The sequence below is a fragment of the Macrobrachium rosenbergii genome, chromosome 57 (assembly GCF_040412425.1).
Source record: "Macrobrachium rosenbergii isolate ZJJX-2024 chromosome 57, ASM4041242v1, whole genome shotgun sequence".
In the NCBI taxonomy this organism is placed as follows: Eukaryota; Metazoa; Arthropoda; class Malacostraca; order Decapoda; family Palaemonidae; genus Macrobrachium; species Macrobrachium rosenbergii.
Genome location: NC_089797.1, coordinates 10,457,895 through 10,472,894, shown reverse-complemented (window position 1 = coordinate 10,472,894; position 15,000 = coordinate 10,457,895). Strand labels below are relative to the sequence as shown.

At 36.9% G+C, this 15,000-nt stretch overlaps 1 protein-coding gene across 2 annotated transcripts in view; it reads right to left on the bottom strand.

Annotated features, from left to right (window-relative positions):
* Positions 1-15,000, bottom strand: part of LOC136837086 (microtubule-associated proteins 1A/1B light chain 3C-like) — a 66,908-nt gene that overhangs the window by 21,755 nt on the left and 30,153 nt on the right. For both annotated transcript variants that reach the window (XM_067101695.1, XM_067101696.1), the window contains exon 2: positions 10,868-10,923. In XM_067101695.1, coding sequence (XP_066957796.1) covers positions 10,868-10,923 — 56 coding nt within the window. The remainder of the gene's footprint in view (positions 1-10,867; positions 10,924-15,000) is intronic.

Genomic DNA, 15,000 nt, shown 5'->3' with positions numbered 1-15,000 from the left:
GAGAGAGAGAGAGAGAGAGAGAGAGAGATTGACATACAAACAGAGACAAAGGAACCGCCACACACGTTGAGAAAGAGAGACTATTTTACCCTGCTAAAATAAGGTCGACACGTAACGATTCAGATGGTACACTAAATAGAATATCATTAAGTTGACAGGCTGCGTGCCCAAAATAGACCTGGCAATGCCAACCTTCGACCCTACCCAGCTACAACAAAGGGTAATAAGAGTACAAATGCATAGCAAATGTAAAGATACGCAAATATAAAGTCTAGGTTTATTTAAAGAAGAAGAATGCTTTGTGTAAATAATGTAATTCTGAAGGAGATTGAAACGCGTCGATTATGAATGTAAAAACGAGTTGTTTTTGTTGGTGTTAGGGAATATATAAAATCGAATGGAATATGAAATTTAGGTCAAACTCCAAACAATGGGACTTAGGTGGCCATTCAGCGCTGAAAAGATTAGGAGTAAAAAGGTTTTAAAGGAGTAACAGGAGGAAAACCTCGCAGTTGCCCCATGAAACAATCGTTAGGAGAGGGTGGAAAGTAAGATGGAAGAAAGAGAATTGGAACAAAGGTACAGTATAGGGAATGAAGGGGTTGCAGCTAGGGGCCGAAGGGACGCTGGAAAGAACCTTCAAATGTCTACGGTTCACCGCGTGAGGTGCACCTGACGGCCCTACCCCCCTACGGGGAGGGGAGAGGGGTTAGATATATAAAGTTTTTATGGTTTTACGCAGTGAACTAATTATACAGATTAAAGATTGGAATCGTTTCAACACCACCGGATGCAGATGGAGATAATTACGAGAGGAACGCAGATGAATAAACACATCTGGAGTAGCAACGAAGACGAGGCACGTGTTTGGAGTTCAGTGACTCACAGACTCACGTGTACTCGGGTACGTCCATCCTTCGGGTTACCGGCGAGTAGCCTTGGCCCCTGTCGGTTCCCTGAGGTACTCCGGAGGACGCCAATGGAGCCAGCGGATGAAGGATCCCAAGGACTCTCTCTACCGATGTCTGTTGCTACCCTGCTCTTCGTCCCTATTCTGGGAAGGACTCTCAACTGTGGGTCAGGAGGTTGTCCTTTGTTGTTTGTTGGAATCGTCGTGCAACGCGGGGGTGGGGGGGAAGAGGGGGAATCTATGGGTCACATGGTACTTGAAGTGAAATAGGATGTATACAGTTTTGCACTAAGGGTTATATGAAGCTGCTATATTCTGCGTTTTTTTTTTTTTTTGGTTATGCAAATCTCATCGCCCTTGAACTTCTTGTAATCGGAACATTTCTGAAACAATAAAGATAATTATCCGCCCAATTCGACCTTTTCCTCTAGGCTACTTAAGGACTTTTGTCTGTAGTTAAAGGCTTCAGACTTGTTCCTTGAGGACTCTCGTTTCACATTCAGATAGGCCTTTTGCTTCTGAAGCTATCTAGAGTCTGCTGTATGTCACTTACGCCCTTTGATTTAGATTACTAGTGGCTTTTGTTTGAAGGCCACAGAAGGCCTTTGTTTTTACTGTTATAGTCGTTTCTCTCATAGGTGCACAAAAGCTTTCATTTTCATGGCCCCGAGAAGCCTTTGATTCATGACCACATGAACGTCTGCCTTTTGCTGGTCGCGATAAGCCTTTTCTTCCTTGGTATGTCAAAAAGCGAGTCACCAAATTACCTTCAGCGTTGCCAATTGCTTTCCACTGATGAAACATCTATGAATTTTCCTTTCAAACGTGTGACTTCTGCGGTTAATAGGCCCAAACTTCTACCTCCCGTTCTATCGTGAATCTGAACTTCTTTACCTTTTGCAAATTTCTTGTAGAGAACTCTGTGAATGAGCAAAATGGCACTTGGCGTTGAAGGAGCAACCGAGAAGTTTAACGCATTTCAGTTGTCGTAAATGAAGGGAATATAAGAGATGGTTGGGAAGGGACGTTTCTACCCTCTGAGGAAGCTACGTACATTAGTGAAAATCGGACTGATGCACCGTCGTTCTGTAATGCTTATAATTATAGGGCTGAATGGCAGCAAATCTAATCGTGGATTACAATACCCATAGGTTATGTTGTTGCTACACATTAAAAAATAAATATTATTATTATTATTATTATTATTATTATTATTATTATTATTATTCAAAATCAAGGAAACGGTTATGATGATGGTGGTGATGATGACTCAAAGTAAGGAATCGGTTATTATTATTATTATTATTATTATTATTATTATTATTATTATTATTAATGGTTTTTGGTGTGGGATTCGTACACGAATATACATTTAACTAATCATTTATGATGATGATGATTATGATTATTATTCAAAATGAGCGAATATTCCAAAGAATAAAATGTCCATATGTAAAATAAAGAGGAAAACAGGAAATAAATTAAATTACAACATATAAAACACCAAACAAACAAATTACCTCACATGTATTCATGGATTTTAAGATAAAAGATAAAATGGAATGAAATACAAAATTTAGGCCGGAGGCCAAGCGCTGGGACCTCCGAGACCTTCATCACCGAAAAGGATACCAGGAGTAAAAAAAGGTTCTGCAGGTGTAACAGGAGGAAAACCTCGCAGTTTGCACTACGAAACTAATAATGTTAGGAGAGAGTGGGAAGTAAGGTGGAAGAAAGAGAATATGAACACAGACGCAGCGAGAGAAATGAAAGGGGTTGCAGCTAGGGGCCGACGGGACGCCGCGAAGAAACCTCGAGTCATACCTACGGGAATCAGTGACTGAGCATGTCAGCTTACGTCACGAATAAATTCGTATACGTGACAGACGAATGCTTTCCAACAGTGCCCATTGTAGCTCTCCCTGCGAACGGACAATACTTACAGTGGCATTCAGCTACCGTATAATGTGGCACAGAGGAAGCAGGAAGCAGTAATCTTGGTGGTAATCAGCACTGCTTGTGCCTGAAAGCAGGCACCGTGCAGATTTTATTTTTTCAGCTGCGTTGCCTTTGGGGGATCCGTCATCTTCAAAAGGGTTTTGTTACTTGTTGGTTCAGTCAGTGCACACCGTTTCCTTGATGATGATGATGATAATAATAATAATAATAATAATAATAATAATAATAATTGGTTATTATAATAATAATAATTGGTTATTATTACTATTGTTAATAATATTATTATTATTATTATATTATTGTTATTATTGGTTACTTGGTGTAAATTCGTGTACGAATCTCGACCCAAACATCACTAAAATAATAATAATAATAATAATAATAATAATAATAATAATAATAATAATAATAATAATAATAATTTAGTTGGTGCATATTCGTGTACGAATCTCATCCCAAACATCACTAAATAATAATAATAATAATAATAATAATAATAATAATAATAATAATAATAATAATAATAATAATAATAATAACAACTGGTAAGTTGATGTATATTCGCGTACAAATTTAAACCCAAACATCATTAAAATTCACCTCCGATGCTTCCTTAAACATCAGAATGTTTGTGTATTTAACTCCCAAATGAGCCGGCCTTCCCGCCCCCCTCCACCCCCGCCCCAAAACGCTTGGAAGAAGGACCAGCAGAATTATAATGAGTCCGCGCTACATTGTCTTAAGGCCTCGAGAAGTCCCAATCTCAACGCGTAGTTGATACGAGGAAACGAGTCCGTTCTTATGTTGCTTACCATAAACAGCGCCCCCAAGGCTTCTTCTCTCAAGTATGCAAGAATAATTTATGCCGCAATGTATGACCTTAAGCACTGAAGGCAGTGTGGCATGAAGAAAAAAAAAAGTATGCAAGGACGATGTATACCCAAGTATATCCAGTAGGGAAGTAGTGTGCCGTCAGTGCACCTCGTGCGTTGCGCTGTAGGCACCACGTAAGGCTCTTTGCAGCGTTCCTTTTTTAGGCCCCTACCTGCAACCCGTTTCATTCCTTTTACTGTAACTCTCTTCATATTCTCTTTCTTCCATCTTACTTTCCACCCTCTCCTGACAATTGATTCAGTGCAACTGCGAGGTTTTCCCCTTGTTGTCTTTCAAACCTTTCTACTGTCAATTTTCGTTTCAGCGCTGAATGACCTCATAGGTCCCAGCGCTTGGCCTTTGGCCTAAATTCTATAGTCTATTCTATATTTTCTGTGCCCTAATGTATGACCTTAAGCATCGAAGGCAGCGTGCCAAGAGCTTGAATGAAGACTTTAAAAACATATCAGATAACGAAAGCACTCAGTTATTGAATTGAGTTGGAATGCAAAATTTAGGCCAAAGGCCAATCTCTAAGACCTACGAGGTCGTTCAGCTCTGAAGCTAATGTTGAATCAACTGTTCGGTGAGGGTGGAAAGTATGATGGATGAAAGGGAATGTGAACGGAGGTACGGCAAGAGGGATGAAAGGGGTTGCAGATAGGGGCCCAAGGGACGCTGCAAAGAACGGGAAGTAATGCCTACAGTACACCGTGTGAGGTGAACTGCCGGCGCTAACCCCCTACGGGCATTCAGGTATTCATATATAAAATTTAAATCGATCATGTGACACTGCCCTAAGACTGACTTATGACCAAAACGGACTAAGGAGAGCGGGGACAAACCGGATATAAGTTCGACAATTTAGGATAAAATTTACAGTTTCAAGTAATTTTCACAGAAAGGCCACGAACTTCCAAGAGAACTTAAAAATGATCTGTGAAACCCGTTCATTTAAAACGGGGTCGAAATGGTAACCTACAAATAAACAAAAGCAAAAACCGATATTTATATCAAACTTTGTGGAGATATATCATCACGAGGAATCACTACTCGTGAAGGTAACTGTTTTTCATCCAGTTTATTAGGATTTTTCTCGTTTGGTGTAGATTGCAGAGTGAGGGGTCACGACTTATTTTGGGGGCCCAGGGGAGCGATTCCCCCCGCCACCTCCTCATTCCCATTCACGGGCACGGCGTTGGACGTTAGGTTAGGTAAGGTCAGTCTGGTTAGGTCATATTCCCCCTGCATGTTTTTTTTTTTTTAATAATTTGCCAAAAAACGTAGGTCTAGGATGGCTGACTCCGCATTCGCTCCGTCTTTTGTGTCACGAAAAATAGTAGTAGTACTAGTAGCGCTGGTGACAGTAGTAGTAGTAGTAGTAGTAGTAGTAATAATAGCTTCAGTAGTAAACAGAGCGAGATGTGACATAATTCCTGGCACTCTGCCAAAAACGAGCGAGTTCCCCGGCCGATGCGCCATGAATGCATTCGGTGATTGGCCAGGCAGGAAAGTCCAATTGGCGAAGGCTTGCATAAACTGATAAACCCCACGATTGCGGGAGGGGTCAGGATTGCCTCCCGTCCCCGAAAACAGGAAGACGCAGGATTTAAACTCGCTCTTGTAATTGGGATTTCGGGCCTCTTTACAGCCCATGACGGCTCTCGCCAGACACCTGACACCCCCTGAGGTACTTTACTGGGACGAAGGATGCTTAGTACTACCTTAGCAGATCTGACAGATTTCTGAATTTTCGTGCTTGTATATGAGAGAGAGGTACAGCCACTTGTTTGAATGTAATCTGACAGTTTACTTGCGAGTAAAGTTCTAATTCTTGAACAACGTGTGTGTGTGTGTGTGTGTGTGTGTGTGTGTGTGTGTGTGTGTGAGTGAGAGAGAGAGAGAGAGAGAGAGAGAGAGAGAGAGAGAGAGAGAGACACTTGTTTGAATGTAATCTGATAGCTTATATGCGACTAGTTCTAATTAATGTACAACTACAGAGCAAAATCGTGAGAGAGAGAGAGAGAGAGAGAGAGAGAGAGAGAGAGAGAGAGAGAGAGAGAGAGAGAGAGAGAGTAAAGCCACTTATTTGAAAGTATTCGGACAGCTTATATGGGACTAAAGTGCTAATTACTGTACAAATATAGAGCAAAATGTCATATGCGCTTGCGCTTGTGTGTGTGTGAGAGAGAGAGAGAGAGAGAGAGAGAGAGAGAGAGAGAGAGAGAGAGAGAGAGAGAGAGAGAGAGAGAGCTACAGCTACTTGTTTGAATGTACAGCAATCCGATAGCTTATATGGGACTAAAGTTCTACTTGCTGTAAAACTGGAGAACAAAAACGTTATGACAATCAGTTAAATATAATGTCAACTCATAAACGTAAAAGTGTATCGTCATCACATCATTAATATCATTAAACAGAAAAATATGATAAAACACTCAAAAATAACGGTGCACAAGTTCTATAATCTCACTGTACAACGCAGTTGCTTAAAAATAGAAAAAAAAAATTATAAATACTATCAAAATCCGCCTATCACCAGATAAGATTAAAACTGCAAGGACTTTCACAAACATCACTGAAATTGTGGCCAGCGAATCTGTTCTTTGTGACGAGATAAATAAACGGAACAATAAATAATTACAGTTTTTAACGCAAGGTGTTTACACTTTCGCGGTTAGAACCGGACGGTGATAAACTTCATTGTAACCGAGTTTTACGTAATATAGAATTTAGTCAAATCTGGTCCCTGTAACGAGATAAATAAACAAAAATATGATTATATACAGTTTTCAACATAAGGAGTGTACTGGTGGAGAGAAGTGAATGATGATAAACTTCATTATTACTGAATTTTATGTAAAAAAAAATTTATTCAAATCTGGTCCCTCTAACGAGATAAATAAACATGATAAATAATTACAGTTTTTAACATTTTCGTGGAGAGAAATGAATGATGATAAACTTCCCTTATAAATAAACATGAAAATAATTTTTTTAACATTTTCGTGGAGAGAAATGAATGATGATAAACTTCATTATAACTGAATTTTACGTTAGACAGAATTTAGTCAACTCTGGTCCCTCTAACGAGATCAACAAAACATGATAAATAATTACAGTTTTAAAATAAGGTGTACACACTTCCGTGTTTAGCATCGAACGATGATAAACTTCACTGTAATGAAACTTTATGTAATACAAAATTTAATAATAGGCAGATTTTGTAAAGAAAAAAAAAATCTGTTCTCTCTGCTGAGATAAATAAACATAAGAAATAATTACAGTTTTTAACACAACGTGTACACATTTCCAACACAACGTGTTACACATTGCCGTGGCTAGAATTGAATGATGATAAACCTCATTATAACTGATTTTTATGTAATACAGATTATTCAAATCTGGTCCCTCTAACGAGATAAATAAAAAAAATTTTCAACACAAGGTATGTAGTATACTATCGTGGACAGAAGTGAATGATAATGATAAGACTTCATTATAAGTGAAATTTTATGCAATACAAAATTTAATAGCAGACAGATTTTGTAACGTATCTGTTCTCTCTGAAAAGATAAAAAAAAACTACAGTTTTTAACACAATGAGTAAACACTTTCTTGTCTAGAACTAAATGATGATAAACTTCACTGTAATTGATCTTATGTAATACAAAATTTAACAGCGATGTAACAAATCTGTTTTTTCTGATGAGATATATAAAAAAAAATAATTACAGTTTTAAAACGTGTGTATCTTTCCGAGGCTAGAATTGAATGCAGATAAACCTCATTATAACTGAATTCTATGTAATACAGATTATTCAAATCTGGTCCCTCTAACGAGATAAATAAAAAAAAAATTACAACTTTTAACACTACGTATGTAGTACACTTTCGTGGACAGAAATGAAGGATGATAAACTTCATTGCAACTGAGTCTTATGTAATACAGAATTCAACAGTGGCCAGATTTTCTAGTCACTAAATGAATGCAAGACCTTGGCCAAATATCAGGACCACGTAAGACCTTCGTTGGGACAAGTTCAGCCACACAGGACCAAAAAAAAAAAAAAAAAAAAACTACATTACGCAATCTTCAGTTGACCAGTACATTGCGGACCAAAGCCTATTACATAACTGTTTAGTAACGAAAACTCTTTTTTTTTTCTTTTAATTTCACCAAAACTTGAGTTGGTAGTCGTTCTAGTGTGTTCTAGAGAAAACAAATGTATTCACTGACGCGTTCATCAACTGGGTCTGAATCGATTATCAACTCTTGTGCAAAACGTTAGTGCAAAACAGTTCCTCAGTGTATTGACTCATTTGACCTTTTTTATGTAACAGACAGACAGACACACACACACACACACACACACACACACACACATATATATATATATATAATATATATATATATATATATATATATATATATATATATATATATATATATATATATATATATTCTGTACATATACATATTTACATAAATACATACACACAAACAGACGCAGAAAGGCAGCTAAGGAAATTAATATACATATACACATATGTATATATACATACATATATATATATGTATGTATGTATGATTGTGTATGTATTGTGTGTGCGCGTGCTTGTGTATGCGGACATCAGAAAAAAAACTTCTCTTTAAAGAGGTCAGTTCTTGGCAATTGCACAAGTTCATCCTCGCCCGTACTGGCTAGCATATAATGTTTACGTCTGTTGTTCCATCTATATTTATTTGTTATTCTCAACTCTCTCGTTTCTCCATCGAACTTGAGTTAATGATATTTTAGGCTTCCTTTCCAAGCAAAGTTTGCGTAAGAATAATAATAATAATAATAATAATAATAATAATAATAATAATAATAATAATAATAATAATAATAATAATAATAATAATAATATAACTGTTGATATTTTAGTCTTCCTTTCCTATGAAAGTTTGTATAATAATCATAATAATAATAATAATAATAATAATAATAATAATAATAATAATAATAAAACTTGATATTTTAGGCTTTCTTTCCTAGTAAAGGTTGTACAATAATAATAATAATAATAATAATAATAATAATAATAATATAACTGTTGATATTTTAGGCTTCCTTTCCTAGTAAAGGTTGCACAATAATAATAATAATAATAATAATAATAATAATAATAATAATAAAATAACAAAACTGTTGATAAACGCATTGTCCTCTTGCAAATTGCGAAAACAAATTATGTGCTGACGAAAGGCTCTAAGTTTGACAGATGATGTAACTGTGTATTGTGGTTATCAAACCAGGCGCCACCATGTTTGGGGCCTCTTGCTGTCCTGCCCAATTCACTTTAGGGGCTACTGGGTCCTCTGGTTAGGGCAGCTGGAACGTTAGGTAATGCTGCCGGGTACACAATTAGTTCTCTGTTACGCCTCTGAAGCCTAGAATGTTTTACTGTATGCCGGTGGGAAGAAGGATACATTTAATTGTTTGTTGAAAATGTCTGTTACGGATCGTTTTTGTGAATTTGGCTAACATTTAAAGGAAAATATAAATATTCGATTGACGAAGTACGGTTAACTTGCAAGCAAATACATTTGCTTCGCGTTATCTAAAGATAATAAACCCAATTACGAGGATAAACATTATATATATATATATATATATATATATATATATATATATATATATATATATATATATATATATATATATGCATGGCCTTTCGACTTCTTGTCCTTTACCTAGCTAAGTAAAGGACATGAAGTCGAAAGGCCTTGCAGTGCTCCACTGTCTCCCTTTCCTTCGTGGATTTTGTCTTTACTTATATATATTCATCACGTTCCATATTTTCGTGATTCAGTTACAGACACACACAATATATATATATATATATATATATATATATATATATATATATATATATATATATACATACATATATAAATATAAAAAATGTCTTGCTATATAACATAACAAGGCAAGCTCAGTGAACATTGCACCACAGTTCAGAAAAACAAGCTAAAAAGTAAATTAAAAAAAATATGTAACATACAAATAACAAACAAGAAATGTGACTGGTACAAAGATGATTTGTGAATCGGGAGAGACGGATGGCAAGAAGACTGATAAGAGAAGAGAGTTGGAGATTTAAACATGGAAGAAGATTTCTTTGTATGTAACATCTGTACAAAGACTTTGAACATCAAAGGAAATGAGATGCAAGCGATGTCTGCTTGCACGGCTGGTATAATTTTACTTGTTAGTATGGCTAGAGGAATGATATGTAAGTGGCAGTTCAAAAGAAATTCGAAAAGAAAAGCTAAATAACAGTGAAAAATTAAAAAAGAGGTTAAAGATAGTGTAAGTGATGCAAGGAAGACAGCAGAAGTCTTGCAGAAGCTTTGAAACAGAAGAGATGCTTGTACCGAATTGAATATACAATTTAGACCAAAAGCCAAGTATTGGGACCAATGAGGTCATTCAGCACTGAAACGGAAATTGACAGTAACCTGAGGATAACCTCGCAGTTGCACTATGGCAATTGTTAGGAGAGGGTGGAAAGTAAGATGGAAGAAAAAGAATATGAAAGGAGGTGCAGTAAAAGGAACGAAAGGGGTTGCAGCTAGGGGCCGAAGGCAGGCTGCACAGAACCTTAAGTAATGCCTACAGTGCACCGCATGAGGTGCACTGACGGCACTAACCCCCTACGGGGGAGAGTTGCTTGTAGCAGGCACATTTGAAATGCAACATGGGATGGTTGAGAAAATTCTTAATATTTTGCTTGACTGAATCACTGCGGGAATTTCTAGGGTGAATTTTAAAACAGGGAAGTCTGAGAAGGGAGGGGGGAAACGGGAAGGGATGCAAGATGGTCAAATGGATAGCAAGAAGGAAAACTCAAACCTGAGTTTTTTAAGTTGTTTGTTTACAAAGAATGGGAAAGGAGAGATAAGAAAAAAAAAAGGAAAGGTTAAGAACCTTGAGATGAAGGAGGTGGTAGCCCCACACGGAAGGGAAGAGATTTATTTAAAAATGAAAGATTTGTTGACGTGCATTAATCGCGCATGCGCTGAACACTTAAAAACAGATGATATTTTTTACTGGCAAAAGTGTGGTTCCAACTTACCGGTATTTTTCCAGGGAATTCTGATCGGATGACGGAGGCTTCGTCCTTTCTGTTCACTGAAATAAAAAGAAAATAAGACTTAGAGCTTTACATTTGAGATATTGTTTTTACGTATCAATAAACACACTTTATTTTATATATATATATATATATATATATATATATATATATATATATATATATATATATATATATATATATATAACATATATATATATATATATATTAACATACAAACATACATAGCCTACATATTATTATTATTATTATTATTATTATTATTATTATTATTATTATTATTATTATTATTATTATTATTATTATATTCAAAATCCGAAGAATAACCAGTTACAGCACTACAGTTACTTAAACAGTTACAAAACATCATTAAGGCCCTGAATATTTAATTATGAACAGAATATTACTTAATACAAAAATGCGGTTGAGTAACTTTAATGCTTGTAAAGGCAAGAAGCCTTGTAGATGTGTAGAGGTATGTGTATGGCAGTCTGTGTATTCATGCTTGTATGTTCTTGTATGTGTATGGAAGTCCAAGTATTCATGCCTGTGCCTGCATGTATGTTTATGGAAGTCTAAGTATGCGTACTTGTATGTGATTTTATGTGTATGGAAGTCTAAGTATTACTGCTTGTATGTGGTTGTTTGTGTATGGAAGTTTAAGTATTCATACTTGTTTGCGCTTGTATATGGAAGTCTTAGTATTCATGCTTGTATGATGCGTTTCTAAGTCTAGGTATTCATGCTTGTATGTATATGGAAACCTAAAGATCCCTACTTGTATGTGCATGTAAGTGTGTGGAAGCTCTAAGTATTCATGCTTGCATGTGCTTGTATGTATATGGAAGCCTAAAGATCCCTACTTGTATGTGCATTTAAGTATGTGGAAGTCTAAGTATTGATGCTTGCATGTATATGGAAGCCTAAAGATCCATACTTGTATGTGCATGTAAGTATGTGGAAGCTCTAAGTATTCATGCTTGCATGTGCTTCTATGTATATGGAAGCCTAAAGATCCCTTACTTGTACAGTATGTGCATGTAAGTATGTGGAAGTCTCAGTATTCATGCTTGCAAGTGCTTGTATGTATATGGAAGCCTAAAGATCCCTTACTTGTACAGTATGTGCATGGAAGTATGTGGAAGTCTCAGTATTCATGCTTGCATGTGCTTGTATGTATATGGAAGCCTAAAGATCCCTTACTTGTATGTGCATGGAAGTATGTGGAAGTCTCAGTATTCATGCTTGCATGTGCTTGTATGTATATGGAAGCCTAAAGATCTACTTGCATGAGCATGTACAGTAAGTATTTGGAAGTCTAAGTATTCATGCTTGCAAATGCTTTTATGTATATGGAAGCCTAAAGATCCCTTACTTGTATGTGCATGTAAGTATATGGAAGTCTAAGTATTCATGCTTGCAAATGCTTTCATGTATATGGAAGCCTAAAGATCCCCTACTTGTATGTGCATGCAAGTATGTGGAAGCTCTAAGTACTCATGCTTGCATGTGTGTGAAAATGCTTGCATGTGCTTGCATGTGTGTGGAAATTTAAGTATTCCTGCTTGTAGAATATCAGAGTGTGTGAATATGAACCAGCCACACACAAGTAAACATGATTACTTGAACTTTGTGGGGTCACCCAAGTACAGGTCAGCTGGTGAATAAAATCGGGGAGTAGGGAGTAGGGAGTAGGGAGGAAGGATGGAGGGAGCTACAGAGGGAGGGAGAGGGAGAGGGATGAGTTCGAGGAGATTTGCAATCTAACTTGTGACGTCATCAGTCTCGACCTTTCAGAGCATGACCTCGAGGACAAACTTAAGTCTGGAGGGGGTATACGGGATGCCCCGGGGCTCTGCTCACGTCACAATGCAAGAATTGCTTCTTGTTTGCGCACGGGATTGTTGCTTGACCTCAGAGAGAGAGAGAGAGAGAGAGAGAGAGAGAGAGAGAGAGAGAGAGAGAGAGAGAGAGAGAGAGAGATAAGAGCATAAGGACTCAAAGAGATTCTGTGAAGGAATTCCAGACTATATTCAACCATACGGAAGGAGAGAGAGAGAGAGAGAGAGAGAGAGAGAGAGAGAGAGAGAGAGAGAGAGAGAGAGAGAGAGAGAGAGAGAGAGGGTAGGAAGAACAGAAGCATTCAGAGAGACTGTATGAAGGAATTTCAGATTATATTATACGAGAGAGAGAGAGAGAGAGAGAGAGAGAGAGAGAGAGAGAGAGAGAGAGAGAGAGAGAGAACATAAGAGTCAAAGAGCTATGTGAAGGAATTTCAAACTATATTCACCCATACGAAAGGAGAGAGAGAGAGAGAGAGAGAGAGAGAGAGAGAGAGAGAGAGAGAGAGAGAGAGAGAGAGAACATAAGGAGTCAAAGAGCTATGTGAAGGAATTTCCAAACTATATTCACCCATACGAAAGGAGAGAGAGAGAGAGAGAGAGAGAGAGAGAGAGAGAGAGAGAGAGAGAGAGAGAGAGAGAGAGAGAGAGAGAGTCTGGGGGTAAGGTTTATAAGCACAGCAGACTCTCACATTTCAAGGTCCTTTAAATGTAATTTTCATCAAGCTGTTTTTAGGACCGTCCGTGATCGATAAAAGATAGACGAGCTGGCAAATGAACTTCTTTCTGTTCAGTATTGTTACGAAAACACTTATGTCGAGAGGCGTTTTAATTATAATCTTTATTAATCAGTTTTAAATGGGGTTCTTACTTATGAAGATTCATTAAATTATTTCGAGTGGAAAGGAAATTTTATTCGGGGCCGGCTTGAAGATAAAATACACCGAAAATGAACACCATGTGAATGTATTTATTCTTACAAACTGTGTGTTTATGTATGTATGTATATATATATATATATATATATATACATATATATATATATATATATATATATATATATATATATATATATATATATATATATAGTTCTTCACTGGTAAGTGGTATGTAGAGCTCTCGGTTATACATATATATATACACTGTTACCCCCAGCGTTCGACTCTCCGACCGGCCACTGAAGAATTAGAGGAATTTATTTCTGGTGATAGAAATTCATTTCTCGTCGTAATGTGGTTCGGATTCCACAATAAGCTGTAGGTCCCGTTGCCAGGTAACCAGTTGGTTCTTAGCCGCGTAAAATAAATCTAATCCTTCGCCAGCCCTCTCTAGGAGAGCTGTTAATCAGCTCAGTGGTCTGGTTAAACTAAGATATAATTAATATTTAACTTATATATATATATATATATATATATATATATATATATATATATATATATATATATATATATATATATATATATACATATATATATTTATATATATAATTTATATATATATATATATATATATATATATATATATATATATATATATATATCATAGAGTGTGTATGTGTGTGCGTGATTAGGCAAACTCCTGAAGAGATCATCTAGAATCTTCGACAACAAGAAACACCCCTCATCCCAAAACCAATGTTTAGGAAAACAAAAAAAAAAAAAAAAAACCTGATGAAAAGCAGCAACGATCGATTACCGTTAACAGGAGCAGGAACAGACAACAGACACAATTATCTTTAGTCTCTTCGTTTTGAACGAAAGGAATGAGAAGAACAGGAAGGAGAATTGTGTGTGGGGGGGAGGAGGAGGAGAAGGAGAGGAATGGGAAAGAGTTTAAGGACAAAAGAGTCTTTCTCTTCTTGTATTCTTCTCTCGCCCTCTCGGTGGGAAAGGGCAGATGGATAACACAAGAGAGAGAGAGAGAGAGAGAGAGAGAGAGAGAGAAACAGAAGGGTTCAAAGAGATTGTGTGAAGGAATTTCCAGACTATATTCACCAACACGTAGAGAGAGAGAGAGAGAGAGAGAGAGAGAGAGAGAGAGAGAGAGAGAGAGAGAGAGAGAGAGAGAGAGAGGTGTCGCGGCTTGATACTACTGAATGCCTCAGAAACTGTTATGGAAAACAAAAGTGACGAATTTACTGTTAATTACTCGCGTGCGTCACTGAACTCGGTCTGTTCGTAAATGACGTTAAGATTCGAGAGAGAGAGAGAGAGAGAGAGAGAGAGAGAGAGAGAGAGAGAGAGAGAGAGAGAGAGAGAGATCAACAGGAAAGCA